The sequence below is a fragment of the Melanotaenia boesemani genome, chromosome 10 (assembly GCF_017639745.1).
Source record: "Melanotaenia boesemani isolate fMelBoe1 chromosome 10, fMelBoe1.pri, whole genome shotgun sequence".
In the NCBI taxonomy this organism is placed as follows: domain Eukaryota; kingdom Metazoa; phylum Chordata; class Actinopteri; order Atheriniformes; family Melanotaeniidae; genus Melanotaenia; species Melanotaenia boesemani.
This window is the reverse complement of record NC_055691.1, coordinates 34579178-34603165: the sequence shown is the minus strand read 5'-3', so window position 1 is coordinate 34603165 and position 23988 is coordinate 34579178. Positions and strand designations below refer to the sequence as shown.

At 40.0% G+C, this 23988-nt stretch overlaps 2 protein-coding genes across 9 annotated transcripts in view; both read right to left on the bottom strand.

The window, feature by feature from the left end:
• si:ch211-1e14.1 (UPF0606 protein KIAA1549) overlaps nucleotides 1-12994 on the bottom strand; it is a 38623-nt gene extending 25629 nt beyond the window's left edge. For all 5 annotated transcript variants that reach the window (XM_041997608.1, XM_041997604.1, XM_041997605.1 and 2 more), the window contains exons 1-2: nucleotides 12806-12994; nucleotides 11851-12135 (exon numbers count right to left, since the gene is read on the bottom strand). In XM_041997608.1, coding sequence (XP_041853542.1) covers nucleotides 11851-11977 — 127 coding nt within the window. In that variant the 5' untranslated portion in view covers nucleotides 11978-12135; nucleotides 12806-12994. The remainder of the gene's footprint in view (nucleotides 1-11850; nucleotides 12136-12805) is intronic.
• A 1576-nt stretch (nucleotides 12995-14570) lies between these two features.
• The window catches only part of hipk2 (homeodomain interacting protein kinase 2), a 67936-nt gene continuing 58518 nt past the window's right edge, over nucleotides 14571-23988 (bottom strand). For 3 of the 4 annotated variants that reach the window (XM_041996407.1, XM_041996409.1, XM_041996411.1), the window contains exons 11-15: nucleotides 23231-23413; nucleotides 22807-23130; nucleotides 21945-22189; nucleotides 20940-21100; nucleotides 14571-20724 (exon numbers count right to left, since the gene is read on the bottom strand). In XM_041996407.1, coding sequence (XP_041852341.1) covers nucleotides 20260-20724; nucleotides 20940-21100; nucleotides 21945-22189; nucleotides 22807-23130; nucleotides 23231-23413 — 1378 coding nt within the window. In that variant the 3' untranslated portion in view covers nucleotides 14571-20259. The remainder of the gene's footprint in view (nucleotides 20725-20939; nucleotides 21101-21944; nucleotides 22190-22806; nucleotides 23131-23230; nucleotides 23414-23988) is intronic. The other variant, XM_041996410.1, reaches the window with a different exon arrangement.

The window sequence follows — 23988 nt, the reverse complement described above, 5'->3', positions numbered from 1 at the left end:
CATGCAGACTCAGTCCATCTGTCTGGGATTTTACCAGTGGCCTCCAGAGAGAGCATGTACTTGCATTTGTTTAATGATGGTGGCTGATCTTGGATGTGATGGATGGCGTGATTTTCAAGTCATTGGGAAGCAACTTTACCTCTTGCACACATCATTAAAATTCTCAAGGGTGACATTAGAAAGCCAAAATGCATAAAATAGCAAAAGAAAATAGCAAATGAAGGTTATGCAATGCTTTCTGAACTGGATTTGAGTGCCAACGACTTTCCTCTCCATATTGCAGAACAGAACATCATGCATGATAAAATTTCAGAAGTGGCTTGATTACGTTGCAGTGAGACACTGATATGTCAAAGAAAAGGTTCGTGAGCTTAAGTAATTTCCTAAAATATTCATGGAAAAGACTTTGTAACAGTTTCATAAAGCTGCACAAGTTTGCCTCTGATAGGGTTAGATGTCATAACGAGTCAGTGACTCCTTTCCACGGATTTGCTCGGAGAAATCTTTGAACATGATTGTATTTTTCACAAAAGAGAGACCCAGAAGCTGATGTCAGATAAGCTGGATAAACAGCAGGGACACAAGCTGAGGTGTTCACTTGCTTTGGGGGTTTTAGATAATCAAAACAACAAGCTACATGCCATAAACCTACTCTGTTCAATAGGATCAGTGCAAACTGTAAACTTTAAAACTTATCTCTGCAGGAACTAAGGTTTGAACAGCTCTGCTAAATGACTGAGCTGCATCTGTAAAGACTGCTGCTCTCTGTAGTTTACAAAAGCTCAGCAGAATCATGCACTACTGAAAACAACCTCAGAATCATGTGAGGGAGAAGAGGATTTTAAATACCAAGAGGACCGAGCAGATCACTGGTAAAAAGCATCAAAGTAGAAGACTATATTTGATGTTCAATTGACTGCATTGTTTCCTACAAGCAGATGATCGGCGCTGGAGAAAAGTTAATTAGGACTGGAACCTTAATCAAGTCACTATGCCACAGAAACAGATCCCGTTGGAAAGAACTTGAAAAAGAAAAAAATCTTTCTACCCTGCTCCTTGGCTGCTGTGCCAAGCAATTGAACCCAGAGGGATGCAGCACAGCTGGGCAGACCCACATACACACACATAGACACACATGCAGTGCACACAATAAGACTGCATCTGCTGGTATTTCAGTCTTCGTGCATAGTGCATGGTGGTCAGTGTAGACTGGTGTGTTTTTATTCCTTTTCCTTTCATAGGGATATGATCGATAATCCTGTGTGGCTTTGGGCTAATACGCATACATAAAAAAGCTCCTCGCAGCACTTGACTATTGATTTGGCTGGAAACAATAACACATTTGAAATGTTACAAAGAATAAAGACAATCAAGCCTGTGTTTGTTGCAGGAGCATACTGATGTTTGAGGTCAAACTGTAGTATGTAACCCCAAAATGTCCACTCATTTCAACTCACCCCAACAGTGACAACCTATATCATTTGTAGTCACATTTAGGACAAATAAACATGCATGAATGAATGAATGACAAAATATGATAAATGCAGTTACTGGAATGACTGATGAATTGTGGGGAAGGAGCCAACAGTGATGCTGACAATGCAATTACAAAGCTACGGAGCAGTTGCTCAGACCTGCAGACAGTAACCAGGAAAGGAGCAGGTGAGATCGGCCTGGACTGGGGCTGACATTACAGATGGCAAAAACTGACAAAGGTCTCAAAGTCTACGCTGCATTGCCACCTGTTCCCTGAAACATGAGTGTGTTCCGCTTGGTTGGCTCATCATTGTTAGGCCTATTCACGAAATTAAACACCAAGACCCATTCACATCCACATCTTCAAATATGTCACATGCACATAAAAATGTCAAGACCACAGCTAAAGGACTGAAAGTAACAGTGACCCATTTTCACTGCTCTGCACATGACTACTTACGGGTACGTTTCAAGTCCATTGGGTGTATTTGTCAATTTTAACAAATATCACTGGTCACTGCTTTAAACAATGACCAATTTTATATTGGATCATATTTCTATTTCATTTAGAACAAAAAGTTAACAGGTTCCATAATTTATTTAGCAAGAAATGCTAATTATATATTGCAATTTGCAGTTTTTGTGCTGTCTGATTTCTTAAATGGTCAAGTTTGCTTCTAAAACTTAGAATTAAGGCTGTCAAAAATGACGTGTTGGTGGTAACTAATTTATGTATTTAATTGCATTAAAATTTTTTAACGCATGCACAGCATTTGTCATTAATGACGGCAAAACAAGGAGGTGTCTACATGAAAAAGGTGAGACAGCTGGATCAATGCTAATGAAAGATGTTTCAACACCCAAACTTTACTGGTGAGAAGGTTCAATACTTGCAATTTTCCTGCATTAAAAACAAAAACAAAAACAAAAAAAAAAAGTAAAAAACTTTTCACATAGTTTGCAAAACGTTACTGTTCCCGTGGTCTCTGTAGCTGTACAGCCTCCTCCTCTCCCCCCTCCCTCTCCTGTTGTGAATCATGATGGCTGTCGGTGATCAGCTGATCAGCTTTTCTCTCTTGTTGCATTTGTTTATCATTTGGCTAAGAAGGAGGAAACTAGCGGTTCATGGTTCAAACTGGCATATATTTATCCAAACGTATTGTTATTGCACGCGCTAGCTAAAGTAAGCAACATTTATCCGTCTCATGTCAATCAGATCCATGTCACTGTCGTGGAAACGAGAGGACGTCTTCTCTAAATCGTTGCTGCTGTGTAGACGTTGCAGCCACAGGTCTGATCATGTAGGAGCCATTAATGTAGTGAGAGGTTGTGAGATACAAACCAGGGGAGCTCTCCTCTGTAATGAAGTAGTTGACAGTTGGTAGAAAGGATTTTTACCTCAGATATGCAGGGGCGGGTGAACTGATTATTGTGATCATCTAATGTAAAAAAGTCAAGAAAAACCCACGTGAGGTTTGGCTCTTTCTGTTGATACGATACAGTAAAAATGGGCAGATTTTAGGCATAGTCATGAATGATGATTAATCATGATTAATTCATTTGTAAGCTGTGATTAATCTGACTAAAAATTTTAATCTCTTGACAGCCCTAAATAGAATACATGTTTTTTTTTATATTATTTTAGTATTAATTGTTCAAAAATAATCATTAAAACACATTAAAGCTGTTTTTAAATCTATTTAAAATATTAATATACATTAAATTATTCACCTTATGTGTGTCTGAGAAATCACTGTCAACTGTGTTCCCCACTGATAAAACCCCTATAAATCAGCAACGGTTTGCTCCAAAGCAACATGACTCACGTTGCTGAGGGAAGAAAGCACAAAGAAATGTGAGTCATGTGGTGACATTCAACTGTAGCTAGCACAAAGATGGAAAAAAAAATTGGAAGTGTGGAAACTGTGTTGCCCATCAAGTGTAACACAGCTGACAGGTGATGACACGGTTGAGCAGGGTTTATTTTCATAATTCATGTTTACTTATTGAGCGTAGTTGGTTTAAACACTAACTTGATTACATTTTTATTACACATAAACTGCATGATAAACTATATACAAGTGAATTCTAGTAGTAATTACATAAATGTATGGTTTGCAGTATACATATCAGGTAATAACGTAACTGATCTGAAACTATTAATTTAACTATTGCTGTTACATAGAAATGACATGATGAATGCGAAGGTGCATCAGGAAACACCTGTCCTCGCAGCAGTCCCTCCCAGCTGTTCACCTCTGCTCTGCACCCTGACTGAGGCCGAGTCGAGTGTGAGCGAAGCGGAGCTGGCTGATCTCACCCTGGCTTACAGTCCGATTATTAATAACACAATGTTCATATTTTACTGTAACACGCTGATTAAAAACACAAGAAAACAGTAAGATGAAAACAAAGATAAATAATGCTGAAACAGATGTTAAATAATCGTGCCTTCTTATCCTTTGTGAGCAAAAAATAATTGGGATTATGATTTTCTTTTTTATAATGGAGCAGCACTGCCTAGAATATCAGATTCTGCTTGTTCTCGTGGTTTACACTCCCCTCTAACACAAGCTCCTCTCTTTTGCTGCCTTCCAGGAATCCTGTCTTGTTGATCTCCAGACTCTCTCTTATCTGACAGCCCGGCGTCCTGCCACATCCAGCCTGTCTGCTGTTCAGATCACCGCTTCAAACATTATTTTCCTAGGTTAAAAAAACTTGCTGAAACTCTTCCTCTGCCCTTGGCTCTCATTCATTTGGTTGCATCAAGTCTACGTAGTGCTTTACTCTTGATCTCTGACTCGACTGCATCTGGCTATTTTACTTCACTCTACTTGATCATTCACTCATATGAAGAATACCACTTGGCAAGCAGTGGATGGTTTTTCTATGGTATACCACCTTTCAGATTACATCTTTGTACCATGACATTCTGAATGTTTATAAAACAATTTATACTTGTAACTATTTTTCCAAATTTAAGCAGAAGAGGACACACATGACACCCTTCTGGTGACGTGGTTGCCTTGTTTGCTTCAGTTTATACATCCAGGTTTAGGTTTGAATTACTGCTAGCAATCACATTAAAAGGTTTTTGTCAACACAGCGATTATTACTGCTGGTAGCTGACCTGCATATTTAGTAAATCCCCACAATGAAATAAACTGTTATGAAATAGGTTTACAAAAATTATGATCAAAGCAGACACAACCTTTAACAATAGCTAGTCTTATGGGATCACAGTATATATTGCTTAAAGAAGGATAATATATCAACTGTTGGACTTTATATATTGAGGTACATTTGGGAAATTTTTTGGAACACATATGACAAAACTGTGAATACAGATGTAGATGTGTATGAATGAAGGAGACTGCAGACAGCCACGGTGTAGCATTCGTTAGCTTACCCGGCATTCCCGGTGACGTCATCACGCTGTAGCCGTAACTATAAAAACTGTCAACACAGTCTATAACAAACATAGCTACGTTACTTAAATTTGTCACTACTTTTTAGCTTGGTTAGCAGCTGGTCAGTAACTCGGAGAAGGTGTGCAGCTCTTTTTTGAGAGAGTGCACGGGGAGTTTGATAATGAAACAATGCCATCCCCCACATAAAATTGTGAATAACTTTGGGATTTCAGCATCTAGAATACAAAGTTTTATTAAAAGCTTCAGATAATACATAAAAATGGCAGTGAACAAGGGGATGGTTCTTACTGGCTGTGTAGTACTCAGGGTGTACTACACGTTGATTCCATATTTGGTCTCAGTTAAAAAAAAAGACAATCAATGGAAGTGAACACAATTTGTTATCCACAAAAGCAAGTTAAAACATATGTAAACAAGATCCAGAAACCTCTGAGATAATTCAAGATAGACTAAGGCAAAACTATCCTGTTGTCTAAAGAATCTAAATTTATGACTCTTTGTGTGTTTTTACACAGTAATTAGATTGGCTATGAATTTTTATAAGAATGAAAAAGACATCAAAGTGATGACAGTAGCTGGGAACAGCCTGGATTTCATCTAGAATAGTGGTCCCCAATCTGGGGTCCTCCAAAGAGCACAGGTGGTCCCTTTGACTGGCTTTGACTGTTCAGGGCCAGTGTGATTTAAATTAAGGCCATGTCCACACAGAAACGAGTTAAGGAGGATTAAATTAAGTTTTTTATCATTTGGGTGTTTCTTTCACATGGAACCAGTGTTTTGGGAGCCTGAAAACACAAACTTTGCACCATTTTATTAATGAGACATGTCTAAGAAATGCCACAGTGCAGATGATTCGTACTTTTTTTGAAGGAAGAAAAAAAAAGGTAAGGCTATATGTTGATAATTACCTTAAGTTTGGTTTTAACAAATGAAAAGGAGTCAGCCAGAATGCATATTTTATAGTGAGAAGCAGCTAATGAAAGCTTAAAACCAAGCACGGATTCCAAACTGGCCGGCGGGGGGTCCACAACTTTTTGGTAGCTGCATGAAGGCGTCCTCAGGGAAAATAGTTTGGGAGCTACTGATCTAGAAGATGAGTATGTTCATTTTTGAGTGCATCCAAGCTCAAAGCAAACATCATATGCTTCTCAGTAAAAACCAATGAACAGGAGACCATCAACGTATGTTTTAGCTCAGTGTTTCTATTAAAACAAACCACCTTTTATTTTTAGAATAAGGTTGCAAAAGCAGACTGGACATCAGCCAAGCAGCGGCACATAGATGCACACAGTCAGAACACACACAGGCCACACACACCTTCCCCATGCTTTCCAAACTCTTACAGCATTAAATATAAGCAAAAAAAATTAATGGTTGCATAATTCAAAAAAGAACATTTTTTTTGTATTAATGTTTACTAACTACAACCCACAGATGGTTCTGTTTTCAGTTGAGCCCCTTGCGTGACTGGCTCTTTCTGTTGGCAATAGCTGTGTACGCTGAGAGCAGTCAAACAATCAAGATACGGCTGTGCTGACATTTGCTTTATCAGGGAAGCTTTTAAGATGGGAAAGATTCCATTGTTTTTATCAGTGGAGTCGAATTAGATCACAGCCTCTGCCAAAGCTCAAGTAGTCCCCTGATAGGAAAAAAAGACCATCTGAACTTGTAAAAAGGGTGCATTTATTGTAAACCACCAAGAGCTGCTTTGCAGTGCACTCAGGCACTTGTTGCATTTAACCTACATCAAACATTAAGAGATAAAAAGAACAGATTTAAATAAATGAAAGACAGAGCTATAAACAGACTTAGCCTGAATGCTAATCTAAATCTTTCCTGTGATCTAATAGTTGAATAAATAAAAAAGAAAACTATATTTTGTAGCTGGAAAGGCGACCATCTAATGTGAACTATTTCTGTGGTTTAATTTGACCAAATATGAACATGCAAATAAGGATGAGGCTATCCTTCAAATCCCATAAAATATTCATGTGACCCATGTTTGTCTTTCCTGAGGGAATACTTTGTAAGATAAAAAAGGGGAGTTCAAGAAAGAGGAGGCAGAGCAGGATAAGGGGGAGGGGAAGGAAGTAGTACAAGAGTTCAATTGAGAAAATGAGCTGTAACAGAGAATGCGAGGGAATCTGAGCTAAACCTGCAAATAGCTTCAAGACACAGCTGACTTTCCTCAACATTTTCAGTTTTAGGTCATTTACAACCCATTGGACTACTGTGTAACGACTTTAAGGACTCAAGGATGAAGTATTCCACAACTAGAAGATCACATATGTACAGTTCCAATGCATCAAGCCATATGAGACACAGTGCATGCCCACTAGCACACTCTCACTAAATTTGGGAACGCTTCTTGACTGTTTTTAAGTCCTGATTTTCTTTCAACAACAGGAAGGTAAAGACTTGTAACCAGAGAGGCACAGAGGACTCCATCACTCAGCACCCTCTTCCACTTTGTGTCAATCCTCCCACAGGCCACTCTCAGATTTTTCAAGTCCTGGGCTAACAAACATGGTCTGCTGGGTTAGGTGACGCTCTCTTGGCAGCTGGAAGGAAGCTGTTTTCAAGTCTACAAGTCATTACTTGGGAAAGGAAACGTCTGTGCAGGATCTGTGCTAAAAGACCAAAACAAAATGATTTAGCCTGGAAAATCTGAAAAGAGGCCAGGCTGAACCGCGCCATCTGCTCTGAGAAATATATAAATTATCAGCTACAGTTCATCAGAGCACATAGTGATTTGGGTTCAGCACAATATGGCCTCAGTGTTGCCTTCTGTCAAACTGTAAACTTTGCACTGCACATTTCAAGCCTCCAAATCTGACAGGCTGTTAGCAGAAATGACCAAAAGCAATCCATCTCTAATAAATAAAGCCTTACTATGGGGGACACTAGCCTGACCAGTCAGTTCTCAGATGGCTATTAAAGCAACAGGCTCCTCTTTAAGAAGACTCTACAAAGTAAAGAATGCTAAACTAAACAACATGTAAAGTTGCTCTGAGTATTTCACTAAATATGTAAAGCAAAAGAAAACTAAACTTACTCTGGTTATTTAAACTTTTAAGTCCAGAAAGGGTGGTGAAAAGGCATTAAAGCAGAATAAAACCGTTAATAACTTCATGTGTGCAATAAAGAATGAATAAAAATAAAAAAGCAAATGTTCTTGGGTAAAGCTGTTTTTTTTCCTTTTAATTAAACAATAGTCATCCTTGTAGGATGCTAAAATTACGATGGAAACTTGCCCTGGTAAAGCACAAGGGTACACAAAATTACTAACAGATGTACATTCACAAGCCCCCACTATGGTACCTTCACCAAGCAACCTACTACTGTGCTGCAGTCAAACCAGAAAAAATATATAAATGATACCACACACAGCTGATTGCATCATGAAAATGTTTACATGAGACATTGAACATACAAAAATCCATTTTTTAAAGACGGATACTGTTGGATGAATGTTCACAAGTGCTACTAACTTAAGAGCCGTTTTTAATACCTTTCAGTCTGTTGGACTGACCAACCCCTTGAACCAGCAGACCAGCTGCCACAACTCTCAATGCAGTCCAAAATGTGCTGGAATCAGCCGACCAGTGAGCATCCAGGATCAGCTACTGGCCACTTTCCAACAGACCAGTGTGGTCAGGCGGCAGGCCGGGTGAGCGCAACAGTACCCAGTGTTTGGCGTTTGATAGGTTCCACCCATTGATCTGCAACTGCCTTCCAGCTCTAATGAATAATGAATGGCCATATTGTCATCCCACAAAGATCAAATTTCACATGGAAGTGGACTGCGCTGGTAATTAGACAGGACTTTTCTGGCCTTGGGTTCGCTGCAAGGAACTTGCCAGCCACTGTGGTGCAGAGAAATGAATGCTGAGGCACAATTTCAAGGGCATTTTATATTACTGCTAAAAAACAAGTTTTTAACATTATTTTATACATTTTAAAATATAAAAGTAAATATAATGGTCCATGATATGATAGATCTAGAGTGTATATGAAAAAAATGAGGGAAAGAAAAATCTTTTATGATTTAAAAGTGTGTTATGCGAGGTCTGGAGGAAGCTAGAAGCTGGAAGAGAAAAACTGCTTGACTTCTGACTTCACCGTCACACAGACCATGGAAATTAAGTTGTCATCCTGCTTATGAATAAAGTGTATAGCAACGGCTAAAGAGTATAAGTACGTCATGATGTAATGTATGAATGTCTGTAATCATCAGTAAATAACATACTGGCAACAACAGGCAAGGGTGGGTCGGTGGCTCATTAATCCAACAGCATAGACAAACAGGTCTAATTTCTTTTAGGTAATTATTTCACACTGTGGAATAAATAATATATCTTTTAAGGCTACATATGGGCTCACAGGACCAAAAACTAATGTCGCTCTATTGAGAAAAAAGAACTTAGGAGAAAAATGAAATATCATCTAATGAGTGCCTTCAATCTAACTTTTTGAAATTTGATTGTAAAAAACAATTAATGGGTTGTGTTACAACGGGTGGTCAAAAAAAACCAAAAAGATCATTAATAAATCAGACCACCCGGAGAATCGGAGAACAAACACATAAATCAGCTCTATTATGCATTCTGCTATCAGGCTTTAAAATGCTTTTACATTATTTAAATCTAGAGCATTGGCCACTTTTACAGGTCATTACCTACTTATGTATGTATTTATGACTATTTCTTTCTAATCTATGTATCGATGCCATGGTCTTTTGTTAATTAGTGATTAATGACTTGCTAACTGCTTATTTTTCTGATCTGTAGCCGACACGTCCTGAATGGGACTGAAAGTTGCTTGTGACTTTAGATCGTAACTTAGTTAGCAAGGAAATGAAAAATTTCAGGAACAGGAAGGGACATATTTTATGCTCAAATATCAATAATTCAATGACAATATCAATAAAAACATGGCTGAAGAGTTTCTTCTACAGCAGGTTGACAGATTGACAAAATGTGCAACATTAATGGCAGAAAAACTGCAACAAAACAGCAATAAGATTAAGTAGGCCTGTCGCGATAAGCAATAAGTCAATTAATTGAACGATAAGAAAATAAGAGCACGATAAGTTTGCCGGCCGCAATAATTTTTATTAGTCCCCCCTTTACCATAGACTGTGTATGACAATAGGTTTCACTATGGAGTATTTCGACTAAACGCTCTGGTTTCTTGCGGAGTGATCTCTCTGGTGTCATACTTGACAGCAGCATGTTGCAGCACGAGCCGGTAAGCCGCATTTGTTTTGCAGGGCTGCCAACACGCAATGGCCGTGAGACTTGCGTATTTAAGTGGCTTCTCACGCTCTTGCGCTAAACCTCCGATTCTCATGCTGAAATATGTAAATAAGTCGAATGGAGAAATAATAGATGCAAGCACCTCCTCTTTTATCATTTCGCTGCTCCCCACATGTAAGCAGAACACACACATTCTAGCTTACGACGTCAGTACAAAGCCCCCACTTCCTGGTCTACCGTAATAACCCCTGTAATCCGCAGGCACATTACGCAAATAGAGTCAGCCTATATACTAGCGTATTTGACAAAATACACATTAAGAGCAATGCCGGCTAATCGAGAGGTTTGGGAGGATTCCCAGTGGGCCGCATTACTTTTGGGCCGGCGTCCCGGCGTATGTGAAAAGGCGCTTTTATTTATTTAGTTTATTGATCTTTGAAAATGTGTACTTGCATTATTATGGCATATGTCATTATATTAGTTGAGAATGGTCTCAAAATGACACATTAGCGCTTTGCGCAATATTATCGTTTATCCCGATAATTTCTGAGAAAATTTATCGTACAGCTAAATTTGTTATCGTGACAGGCCTAAGATTAAGAAACGTGTAATCCCACATTAATGGCCATTAAATAATAATAAATAAATAAAAGAAATACTAAAAACTTTCTGTAGGTGTTATCATATTAGCAAAGCTTTCTGACTTATTAATTCCGGATTTCCTATCCAAGCTTTTCACCCTGGCCTTTCATTACATAATCCTATTAGCAAGTAATATCAGGAATTTTTGTCTACACTTAAAACATGTTCTTTTTTTCCTGAGCAATGTGTAGTGGGGAGGTGTGTTGATGGGATAACGTTAACATCAATGAATCTAATCCCAGGAAAACACCCACCAACTGGTCGGATTTAGACCCTTTCTCTTTCTCCAGTTAGCATAAACTGGTTTAACTCTAGAGTCCGCATGCTGTAGGGACAGAGTCACAGCTCATGTGAAAATCCTGAATAAAACACGTGGGTGCCCTTGTTATGACTACCACTGCTACCTAGGTCATGCAGGGTCCCTGACACAGTTCACACGAAACTCAGGAAGTGCTGAAGTAAACTAACAAAGAAGGTTTTGTTTATGCTAAGAAAAGTGCATGTGCATCACAGGAAAAACAAACAGACGTTTCCATACTAGATAAATCTGTCAAATACTTACTTCTTTTCAAGGAGGATTATAGATTTTATATTAAACATTTAGCAACAGTGGCTTTGAGGCTTAGAAAGCGAGCTTATGACTGGAAGGTCACTGGTTAAGTTGGCCTTGTGTAAGGCACATAATAACCCCCAACTACTCCACTGCAGCTGCTCAGTGGGCCACAAACAAGACTGCAGTTGTGTTAAGCATCTAGATGTGTGTCACGTTTTTCTGAAAATGTCCATTCAGTGTCTGCAGTGTGTGCAAATTGTGCAGCTATCATAATGGGTTAAGTATATCCATGTATGTATTCAGGTGCTATGATCCATATTTTCATCAATATTGCATTTTCCATAAAATTTTTTCACAAGAGACAAACAATAAAAAGTATTTTTGCCTTAGAAAGTCTTAAAGGCTAACTGAAAGTAGAAAAAGACACTGATCTATGTCGCATAACACTGGAGGATCATGTTGTATGAGTCACCAAAAGGTATTTTCTTACCTGTGACAGGTGAACCCGCTGTGATCACTGTTGCTAACACTGTTATCCCAAGAAGCACTGCATGCTGGGTACGCGTAAGAGCCTTGAGCATCACCACCAAACCCACAGTGGAGACAAAACCTGCCATAGTGCGGCGGAGTTCGGCTCAAGACATTTCATCCAGTCAAGACGAGAAGATTCATTGCGAAGTGACAACCGAGGTTTGGGTTATTTTAGGGTGCTTGGTTTAGTCTTCTTTACTTTATGGCCGGTCCTTCCATAGCAAGGCCTTCCTGTTGAGAAAAACTGCCGGAAAAAAAGGAACAAAAGTCTGAGACTCAAAGCAAATCCAGCATGGTTAAATTTTCTATGTCTCTGTCCCTTTTTGTTAATACTTTTCATTAATGGTCATTGAACCATTAATTAAAAAAGCTCCTAGAGTGTTTGAGAAGGATGTGTGTGTGTGTGTGTATATAGATGTGTGTGTGTGTGTGTGTGTGTATATAAAGGTTTAGTTCATTCACTGACACGTATATGAATCTCACCCCATAAACAGAAGACACAGTAAATATCTGATGCTCATGCAAAGCCAGATCTATTTTTGACATTATTTATATTTTAAATTTAAATCAACACAGATGAGACTACAATCCAAAGAGATACACAACCAAACTTATTCTGCACATTAACAGACTAAACGTGTGCTTCTCTCATCCTAACACAGTTCAGCCTCTTGTCCTACATCCCGTCCCGTTACTTGCAAGCTTAACGGTCATGTGGCTCCTCATAACGCGACACAAAGCGGCTACATCCCTCATTTAGGTGTCACAGCAAAATTACTCAGAGCTGACTAGCTAATATACTTGGTGATATCTCCCAAAGCAAGCCTAAGAAGCACAGAGAGATCGTTTTTTTCCTCCTCCTGTCTCCCCTGCCATCCCTCTCAGCCAGCTCATAGCTGCGCACACAGACATACCCAAAAGGCTAGCTCCGACCCAGTCAAGTCCTTTGTGGCTGTGAGATGAAAATATCCTTGGATGTAATAAAAATGAAGCTTGGTCACTAACTTTCGTGTAACCCCCAGCGTGCGTTTGAAGTTATTCCTGTGTAAACGTGCCGCGCACGAGCTGGCGGCTGGGTTAGATCTGACACTCTCTTGGTTAACGGTTACCTTCTCTTGTCCTGAGGATTGGGTTAGCCCCGCCCCCTGGAGGATCTGATTAGCTTCTAATTTACAACGACCTTCTCTGATTGGCTGAATTTCTTTTCTGTCATGGTGGGCTTTGATATTAGGTTGGTCCTCCATGACTGGCGTCTGCGGCTTCCACGGCAACGTTGCCTCATGCAGTCATGCGCTTAACAGCTACGGATGGACATATTTGTGTCATCCTTTTCATTAGTTGAGTAGGATTAACCTTCTTGTAAAACTGAAGTAAACATATCCAAGTCATCTACCTAACTACTGTCCCCTCATTTCTTTAATATATTTCTATATTTTTTATTGTTATGCCAAACTTTACTACAACATGTCTAACTTTACATTTCCAGCACCCTTCATGGACATTTTAAAAGAAGATTGCAACAACAGAATGTAGGCCAAGAATCAATAACAATCCTCATTAAGTTTGGTGCTTATTACATTTTTATAGAAAAGCGGATGCTCCAAATTTCAAATTCATAAATTCACGGCCCAAAACATGGCCTGTTTTTGCAGCTTGTACGGATCGTGCAGGAAAAGAAATGGAGATGATAACCCAATCACGTCATCGCCAGCTCCTAAATGTGAACATCTTGATTCACACCCCCACCTAGTGGTAGTGTAAGGTAGGCGTGACGTTGCTGATAACACAACCTTGAGCAGGTACTGTTAAATGTCATAATCATCGTGCATCTTTCTCATTTTGCTTTCCCAAATCAAATGTTAGTTAATTCTGTGCTTTATGATGATGAACTTAAGCAGTTTGTTTTAGCGCATCATTACCTCTGATATAAAGTAGGTTAAAGTCATTTTTGTATTTTACTTTTATTTTATTTATTTATTTTTTAATTTTAAATTTAAAAACTTGAGTCTAAAACTATAAAAACAATTCTTTTTAAATGTCCTAAAGCATGTTTACATACACTTTTAAGGTTTGAATGTATGCAAAGCACTTTGAATTGTGTTATGTTTGAGTTGTGGTATTTTAGATGCTTATGTTTTTAGATGTTTAGGTGCTTATCCATCACGCAGCTTTAACAAGAATGCATAAGACTGGTCTCAGATTCCTTCTGCAGCTTGAAAATAAACCCAGACATACATCCAATCATGAAGAACTATTGTCAATGAAGGGTCCTGCTACATAGAGTGAATTCCTCCTGAGCTCAGATGTTGTGAGGAAACAAATGAGGCTTGAAACAATCTCTGCTAAATACCTAGAAAAACAGTGGTAAAAAGATGTTTCATCAAATGAATTAACATTCTATACTTTACTTATATCTAAGAGAAAAGAGTATTCTTCACCTCCTCGACGTTCAGTGTCATGCTTGAGGCCATTCTTTTGCTAATGAGCAACTTTGATCCCCTGGTCTCAAAACAGAATTTTCTACTGATGCTTGAGATTTTTATTTCTAAATGAGTGCAAAACCAGTTTAATAATTTAGAGCAGTAGCATGTCATGCATTTCTATAAGATTGCATGATCTTATCCTAACCAATCTCAAGCATTCACGCCATTCACCACAGCAGAAAACAGGAGACAGATGCCGTGACTTAACAGTTTAATGTAAATCCAAGACAAAGTGTGATTACATTTCTACACATATACAATATGCATATGTGAGCATACAAATTCTCATTAATAACTCGATTCACCTCGGAGACCGAAAAAATGATCAAAAGTAACAGTGAATAACAAGCTATAACATAGTTCACCACAACGCGAGCCCCTTCTCACCCTACAGTTAGTAAAGAGGACAATTAAAATAACTATACTCTTCTATATGATGAAGCTGTTTGTCTGTTAAAACCTTCCTGTAAAATTTACACCGGTATCATTAGTTGATTTTTTTAAGCCTAATAAAAATTCACTCCATTTTTCTACAACGAAAATTATTAAAGAGAAGCACACAACATCATAATGGAAACACAAGCGCTTAGTAGCAAGTACTCAACTTGTTAGGAGGTTTGATTAATCCTTTTCTTATTGTCATTATTATATTTATTTAAACATTCTATAAAGCCAGTAAAATATCCATTCTCATAACATACTTGATAATATTGGGCTAAGGAACAGGGTATACATAGAACGCTACATCAACAGATTGAAATAATGGAACATCACACCCCAAGAAAAAAAATAATAATTAAGAAAAGACAGTTAACAGAGAAATATACTAGGAAATACTGCAGCACACATTAGCTTCATTGACAAAGAATGAGATTTTACAACATTGAGAAACCATACAGCAATGGACACAAAAGGGGGTCAGGGTTTGATGCACTCTTAGGTCCTTAGAAAATGTTAAATTGAATTATCAATAGCTAATTACCTATTTAGAAGTATTTTCTGGGGACTCCAAATGGGTCTGCGACTTTTAGAGATGAAAATTTTTGCGGTGAAAACAAAACATTCTATATTTGGATGCAGTTTGGTCTACTGCACCCAGATTACATTTATTACCGCCACAAAAATAGCTCATTTGTTGAAATATCAATAATCTGAAACAAGAAAGCAGATTTTAAAGTAATGAAATTAGGACCAATATTACCAACAACATAGCAAACTAGAGAAATTAGCACAAATCAGTTTGTTTCCTAGCTTCGTTTTATACAGCAGAACAAAAACTGAAGATGGCAGGAAATCTTATTTGAATCAGGTTTGGTTCTTAAATTTGTACATGGTGAATAAAATGACACTTGCTAGCACTGATGGCATCAAACCGTGACCACCCCACCCTGAATTCCCCCGAGGAATAGCCAGCAAAAAGGAGCAGATCCCCTTAACAAAGGTTTTTTTAAAAAAAGAGAAAAATTAAACAAAATTCTCATCCAAAAGGGCTTTAAGAATGCTTGTAAATGATGAAATTCCAGGTGACTGAGAGTACATCAGCGCACCATTTATCCACCTCACACCTGTCTGAAACTCCGCTGAACTTTGGGAAGCAGCTGCGGCTTTGCAAAAGCGATTCATGCCACACGTGTGTGGTTTAAATGTTGCAGGTTGTTGGTTCACTTGCTAACCTACAAGTCACCTTACAGGAGTTTGCTTGAAGATAACTAATTCAGCACTGTGTGCCACGCTCTCAGGAATGTTTCTCAGTGTTTCCAAAGCTCCAGGATGAGCAGTTTACATCATGACACAATGAGAACTATTAGAAGTTTGAGTGCGATTCAAAGGAGAATGACAGGCTTCATATAGAGAGATGGATTCACTGCCTTATTTCATTTTCTCTAATTTAAATGTCCCCTTAAAGCTTTGGAGGTATTGTTGGTTATTTGGAAGGCAGTATTTAAGAATAAAGTTGCTAGCTGGGAAGGCTATGCTCACCTTAGCAACACAGAACACTTTTACACGCTACTTAAGCACATTTTGGTAATTGTAAGGTCACTCGATCTACATTAATGCTCACATTTCTGATTCCCCTTTTTAAAAAAAAAACACTAAACATTGGTTATGTGAAACAAAAACATAGACAAAGGTATCATACACATCAAGTTATTTTCCACAATGTTGCAAAATACAGGGTTTCGCATAACTGGATGTTTAATTTTTGAGAAAATAATGATCATTGGACATCCCCAAATCTTGAGGCTGGTGGTCATTTTACACCATCGGCCTCATATGAGATTTTACTGGAGATCACGTATAATTATTGCATCATGCATGGCCACAAAATGGTGAGAAAATGAACAAAATGGTCACTGAGAGAGATCTAAAACCATTTCGGATGTGGTCGGGTTTTACATTCATTTTGTGCAGATGACCGTAGTTTTAAAGGTATAGTTGGTACGTTTTGATTACTTCAGGTCATTTTTATTCCATGGCACACTACTGAAGTGACACAACCTTTTTATGTGTACAAATTCATTTTCTCACAACACTAATAAAGCTACAACATCAACAGTGAAGAAAAAAAACAAACTAACAAACTGCCTTATAAAAGAATTTGGAGAAAAGTTTAATAATTATTCCTCACTGATTCAGTCAAAACGAGGGCCTAAGAGTGGGAAAAATGAAAGTAAAACAGAAAAAGATTGAAAAACAAATTGCAGCTCTTCTCATAGCTGAACGTCCACAAAGAAATGGCTGTGCTGTTAACATGAAGTATGTTAAATCCTCACTGTGCATTTGTATGTTCTATTCATACATGCATTTCATGGTGGTAAAACAACACGTCCTCAAAAGCACTTGTTAAGCATTGAAAGATGAGACCAGAAGTTATTGCCTGTCTATCTGGCAATGCTGTGGAGGATTGCTTGTTCTGTGCTGTGCTGTACATGGTCAACCTGTTAAATTCTTTGGTGGGACGAGCAAGAAAGTCTGAGTGACAGCACAATCCCCGTGCTGACAGGAGCGGAGGGCAGGGGGAGGGGAGATAGGACAGCAGTGTAGCATGGGTTATGCTAAATTCCCTCAAAATAGTGGAATGTTTCAGTAGTTTGTGTCATAACAAAGGAGCCCCCCAAAAAATCCAATGGAAAATCATCTCCCTTATGCGTGTGTGCTTAGGCCTCGACGATGACCCAGAGGAAATGAAGTAGATAAAACAGAAAAAAAGACAACAACAGAACATAGACAAATGATGTAACCAGCAACATATTATGTAATCACATCTTCAAGTGCCTGGACCCAAGGCTTGCATGCTGGAGCTGATGGGGAGCAGAGAGTTTGTAAAGAAAGTACCAGGATGAAAGACAACTCCAGGGGCTTATTAAGAGACTGTTGAATTGCAAACCTGGGTGGTGCACCCTCAAGCCAAGTAAAATTCTATATAGGCTCCGGTGGATGATCATCAACTCTCCACTTTCTATCCTTAGCAGTGCTGCAACACTTTACACAGGTGCACACCACCTCCATAGAATACTAAATATTACTGTACATCATCAACCCCCCAGGTTACAAAAGAGAAATGAGCCTGACATATAATAAAAACACACTCACACTTATCCAAAAGAATTATTGCAACAATCTCTAAAAATAAACACAACATGTACTACAGCCACGTCAAAAAGTTCAAGATAATGTTAAGTTAAAAAGAAAAAAAAAACTTCAAATGCAATACTATGGCATACGATGCAGGAGAGGGGGAAGGCTTTCACTAAACCACCAGTAGCTCTGATGTGCCCATGCTCAACAGGACAAATGAACAGGGGGGAGATTATTTTCATTACTGGCTACAAGAAAATTAAACCTGTTCAATTAGGCAGCAAACACACAAAGCGACAGCCCTATTGGTTCTCGAAGTGTTTGCGTTTCCAGTCTGGCTGGCGTGGTGATGTCTGTGGTGTACCTGGTTCGAAGACAAATGGACAGTGTTCAACTAACCACCCACAAGGTGCCCTTCCAGGTGTATGCTGTATCACTTCCCTTCTGTTCTCTTCCTGCAGCTTGATAAATAAAATTCTTAATGTCTTTGATGGAGAAATGCAAAGCATTGTGTGCATTCAGGTGAGGGAGCACTCATCGGGCTTCAACCAACCACCTGGGCTCAGTGTTACTATCAACCTGCTCATTGCCAACTTGCCACTATTATAGTCCCATTAAATAAAGAGTTTTCCTTCCTAAGCTGACCCTACGCTTTCAACCAGCCCCCTTAACTCACGCCTACACGGTATCTCTCTCAAACACCCCTCGATGCTCGGTCTCTTCGCTGCAGCCAGGCTATCTCTGGCCTCACAGAATCACCCTCATGGCAACTATCACTTTCTGTCAGGCCCTTCTCTCGGACTAGCTCTTAACCTTAAAAAAAACCCTCTGTTGTGTCTCAAACATTATACTGTAACTCATACCTTGTACACGACAACTGAGCTAACATCTTTGCTCTCTAATCATGACACATGTCTCACTCTGTGATTTACAGGAACAAATATCATCCAAACTAAAGCCACGTTTTGGGTGGGTCTACAGCTACAGCTAAACAGTAAAATGTTTATATTTACAAGAATTTCCAGAGCAAATGTAACAAGAATTTATCTGTGACTTTGGTAAGTACCCTGGGCATGTTATCTCATGCACACATAATAAAATAGCTCAGTGTGAAATCTGCTCTGACATTAATCTTCATCATCTACGGTATGCTGTCATTATGGGCAAGAAACAGCAAGGGCTGAGCCTACACCTGGAAGAAAGCTACAACTGCCCTGATTAGGATGTCAAACCAGGGGGAACATGTCTCTCTAACTATAGCTATAGTCTCTTGTGGCTTTCAGGATCCAAGCCAAGTAAACTGTGTTGTTTAATCTGTAAGGCACTACGAGGGAACAATGGTCAAAACCTAAAGACTAAAGAGGATTCTAAGGGATGGACTACACACGCATGGCTGACAGTAGCACACACAGACAATCACGTTGTACATGCCTATGTTATTATAACCACTTTGTGCAATCACAATAAAAAAAAATAGGGAAAAAAATCTATTGGTATCAGGGCAAGAAAGATGAAACAAAAACAGGTGCAGACTGCTACATTCTAAGAACGGGGCCCAGCTAAGACACCTACCTAAAACTGAAGTATCAGAAAGGTGAAAAATAAAGGAGCAATATCTATAAATACACTAAAAACTTTGTTGTCTTCTGTTGGTTATATTTCCAGAAGCCTCCTCTGCTGGAGAAGGGTGGAGTGGGTGGAGTCGCTTCTCTTTTCTTCCCACGCCATGAATGATTTGGAAATACTAAGACAGTTCAAAGGCCATCAATATTTTTTTCTTTGAAGAGCAGCAGGTTTTCGTATTTCACCTTGTCCCAAATCTCTTGGGATTCCAAACTTCCAGTCAGTAACCCCTGTTCAACAGTCACTTCCCAAATATTTGAGGGGAAATTAAAGAAAATAAATCAGAAAACCTCCACTGTCCCAAAAGTCCGGCTTTGGACTTCCCTGTAAAACTAATGAGACATCATTTTTGTCTTAAAGTAAAGCAAAGAGTAGGCAAACAAAAGTAATAACTGGCCCTTTCAAGAGGAAACAAATTAAAAGAGAACTTGAACTGTACCCCTCTAAAATTCAGCGGCCACCTTTCCCTTCTCAAGAGGCTGTGAATCGTATTTTTCTTTTTCTCTCTCTGTCGTTATTTCTTCAAGTTATATGTGACAGTTTCATGAGGATTGCATGTTCCTCTGTCTCTGTTTATGTCTGAGGCTGAGGAGAGGATGTTTGGGATGATGATGGGTGCTCAGGGAGGGATGAAGGAAGCAGCAGCGCCAGGTCAGGCTCTCCAGTGTCAGTCAGTGTCTTCTCTAGAGGTAAGGATACTGGTTGACCTTTGTGGGGCTCAGCGGGTATCCAGTGTAGACCGTGGAGGCGGGTGAGGCGCTGATGTAGGCCTGGTGGGCAAACTGAGCCTGGTACTGACTGTGGTGCAGGGTGGGCGAGGGCAGCATGCGGTGGCCCATACTGACAGGAACTTGGTGGACGATGCTTGGTGGGTAGCTCCCGTGCTGGACTGCGTGGCGCGCTGAGCCCTGTGACGCCACCAGGTGGGCCACGGTGCTGGTGGAGCCCAGAGCAGCTGGGGCAGTGTAGGTGTACAGGTGGGGCTGGCTGGGCAGGTGTGTGGCAGCCAGATGTGGGTGAACGTTGCCAGTGTGAGAGGGGCTGTTGTGATGGAAGGAGTATGGAGCTTGAGCAGCGATGTTGGGGGTGATGTAGGCTTGCTGGCGCCGATGTCCTCCATTTCGCTCGGCTACCATGTGCTGCTGGGCCTGCAGGTGGAGATGATCAAAATTTTAGTGACTTTGGTGGACAAATTCTGCTCCTTTAGGACAAAACCAACATGCATACATTAGCTTCATATTTATAACAGATACAAGAATGTTGTCATGTTCAACTGTTGGTCATAAAAAGTTAAGCTTTAAGATCTGATGTTACATACAAGGAGTCACATTAGCTTATAGGGATTAGTCCTGTCTCTTCATACCTGGCTGAGATTGAGGGGCTGCTGCTGAAGTGGGTGTGGCCCTGAGCGCTGCTGTCGATAGGACCCGCCTCCAGTTATGCCCCCTGGTATGTGATTATTGCCAGATGTAACTCCGTTGGAGGATTTGAACTTGTAAGCTGAATTCTGATGGTTCATCCCATCTGTCAGGATTAAAAAAGAGGCTTCATTAATTAGAAAGTAGGCACTGTAGAGGGTACCAGAAAAACACTAAAAACCTGCAGGATGGAATATCGGACCGGAGTTGGTGACCACTGAATAATATTGTTAACTTTAAAAAAGTAATTATCTACTAAAGATTATCACTTTAAAAAGTAATTATCTACTAAAGATTGTCACTGGAATTTATGCGGATGAAATTTGACCTCTTTGGAAATTCCCATTCATCATTAAAAGCAAAAATGTTCTGCCATTAAATAAACAAACATCGCCTTTTCAACATTAACCCTTTGACTGAAAGAAAACACAGAGAAGAAGGCCGTTAATGAAGAATGAAGCATTAATCGAGATAATATGTAATGGAGGTAATGTTTTGGCGACATGGATCCGATCAACACATGACCCAGGAAGATATTAGTTTGGTGTCTGCTGGTGTTTTTTGTTTTTTTTTTACAAGCAGAGTGGAGTCCGGTCACTTCTTGGGTGGGCAGCGCAGTGGGTAGAGTGGTTGTCCTGTAGCCCAAGGGTTGCCAGTTCAATCCCAGGCCGGAGAGCTTGTGGATCGTGGTTGAGCTGCCTTGCATGGCAGCTTCCGCCGTCAGTGTGTGAAGCATGGGTGAATGTGACGTATATGTATGTAAAGCGCTTTGAATAAAAGTGCTATACAAGTACAGACCATTTGACTTCTAAAATGGGCTGACTCAGTAGTGATGCAAATTCATGGCTGTCCCAGACATTTCATTAAGACTTCGGGAAACTTGCTAAAATAGTGCTTTAATCAACACGTTAGCTTTTGGCTGCTGCAGGACTCTGCACTGAGTCCTTTACCTGGCATCAGGCGCTCACATTCATTCGTGACTTCACTGCTCTGCGTTTTGAGAGGGGGGATGATGATGGTGCGGGGGTTTCCGTTGTTGTAGTTGTCCAGGATGGTGGTCTTTGTGTCGTAGCTGTTGTTGTTGGGTGGTCTTGACTCCAAAGTGTAAGGACTGTTGTTGCTCGAGCAGTCTGACTCCGGCGAATCATGGACCGTCACACAACTAATAACATTCTTTCTCTGCTTAGAAGATGAGCTGGAGACAACAGAGGGGGAACAGAATCAAGATAAAAGGTGTGAATTTTAAACGGCATGTGCATAATTTTGAACCATTTTGGAAAAAAGTAAATGGGAAATGTCTTATTTCACACTGCACTGGCACTGTAAGTTAACAACTATAAATACAACATAAATAGTTATATATATTTCCTACATCTATCTCAACAATAACCTGATGTCCTGAAGCAAATTATTGACTCAGCACATTAATGCATTGCTGGTTTCACAGGGTATAAATCTGTTGTTTCTATTAATGTCTGTCCCTTTCTACACTTGCTTATTTTTCTGTAAAGCATGTCACAACAAAAAGGTGCTGTCACTGACTTTTTCCTTTTTGACAAATGATTCTAGTGGCCCAGATAGCATTTTATGATTTTATAGTCATCCATTCCTAAAACAACAAGATGCATCACTGAAAACAGCTCTTAAGTATCAAAGAATACAGATCCAATTAGAAGCAGAAGAATGGCAAGAAACTTTTCTCCAGCTAACCAAAGTCGATGCCCGATATTCTGTTTATGCAGGCTGATCTAAAATTACTGCCCCTTATGGTTTTTTTATGGTGCATGTAACATAAAAAGCACCAAGACCAACCCGTTGTTTTGTTTCTGGTCATCTTCCTCATCTGTGTCACTGCTGATGGTGATGATGCTGACTGCGGGGCTGGGCGTATCAGGGATGATGATGGTCTGTCTGGGGACGTGGTGCTGGTGCTGATGGTCACGCGTGGTGCTGGAGGCTTGCTCTGCTTCATTAGCCCCCCATCCTCCGCCCCCACATGCTTGCGTGGGTGGGCAGTTGGAGGTCGAGCCATTTTGTAGAACGGCGCAACGTGGGGGCGTGTTCTCCTTCACCCGCTTGGAGCGCTGCGGAGACAGCACCACTTGGGAGGACGACACCTCATACGCTGACACGTTCCTTAGAGAAAAACAAAGATGGGGACGAGTAATTATGGAAGACAAAAGCTGAAGATGATGCAGATTTAAGACTTAAAAAGTCTAGGACGATTTGAGTGTACCTGGTAGACATCTGGTGCTGTTTGTTCTTTTTGGAAGAGGAGTTGTTATTGGTTGAAGGCTGCCTCATAACATGTGCAACACCCACATTGAGTGTCTGGTTGGATGGGAGCGTAACGTGGCCAGCCAACAACGCCGGCTGCTGCATGATGGGATTATAATGGCTGCCATGAGTGTGGGAATTCCTGTAAATTAACAAAAAGAAAAGTGTTACCACACCTTAAAAGCAATAAGAAATCTGCACAAGAAGTGAAAAAACATACACTGATATCAGGCAGTGAAATGTATTATTGTCATTGAATAATAAAGATTGGGGAAGAACTTCCAACAAAGGCCAGTGGGTGGCAGCAGCTAACTTTTCAAAAGAGATTCAAAGGAGATGAGGAAACATGGAGGGAGCAAAGAGGGAGGGCAGAGGAGCTGACACCAGCAGCTGTGGAGCGATAGCTCTGCAGAGGAAGTGCGACACTTTCCCAATCTTTTCTCCGAGGACTTACTGAGCCGCAACTGGACAGGAAGGGCGGGAGAGACAGGGAGGGGGTGTCTAGTCACAGATGGCATGAGTTTACGCATACATGGCCCCAGCAGCCGTCCATACACGGACATTATATACCTGTCTCCTCCTTATCTCCTTGCAGAGAGCCTGGTCCCATCAGTCTATCCATTTATCATGTCACTGTGGTGGCAGACTACAGGCTATACTCTGCATGATGTCTCTACATGTACATATATCCCATCTCCCTGAGGTAAATCTGGGCGT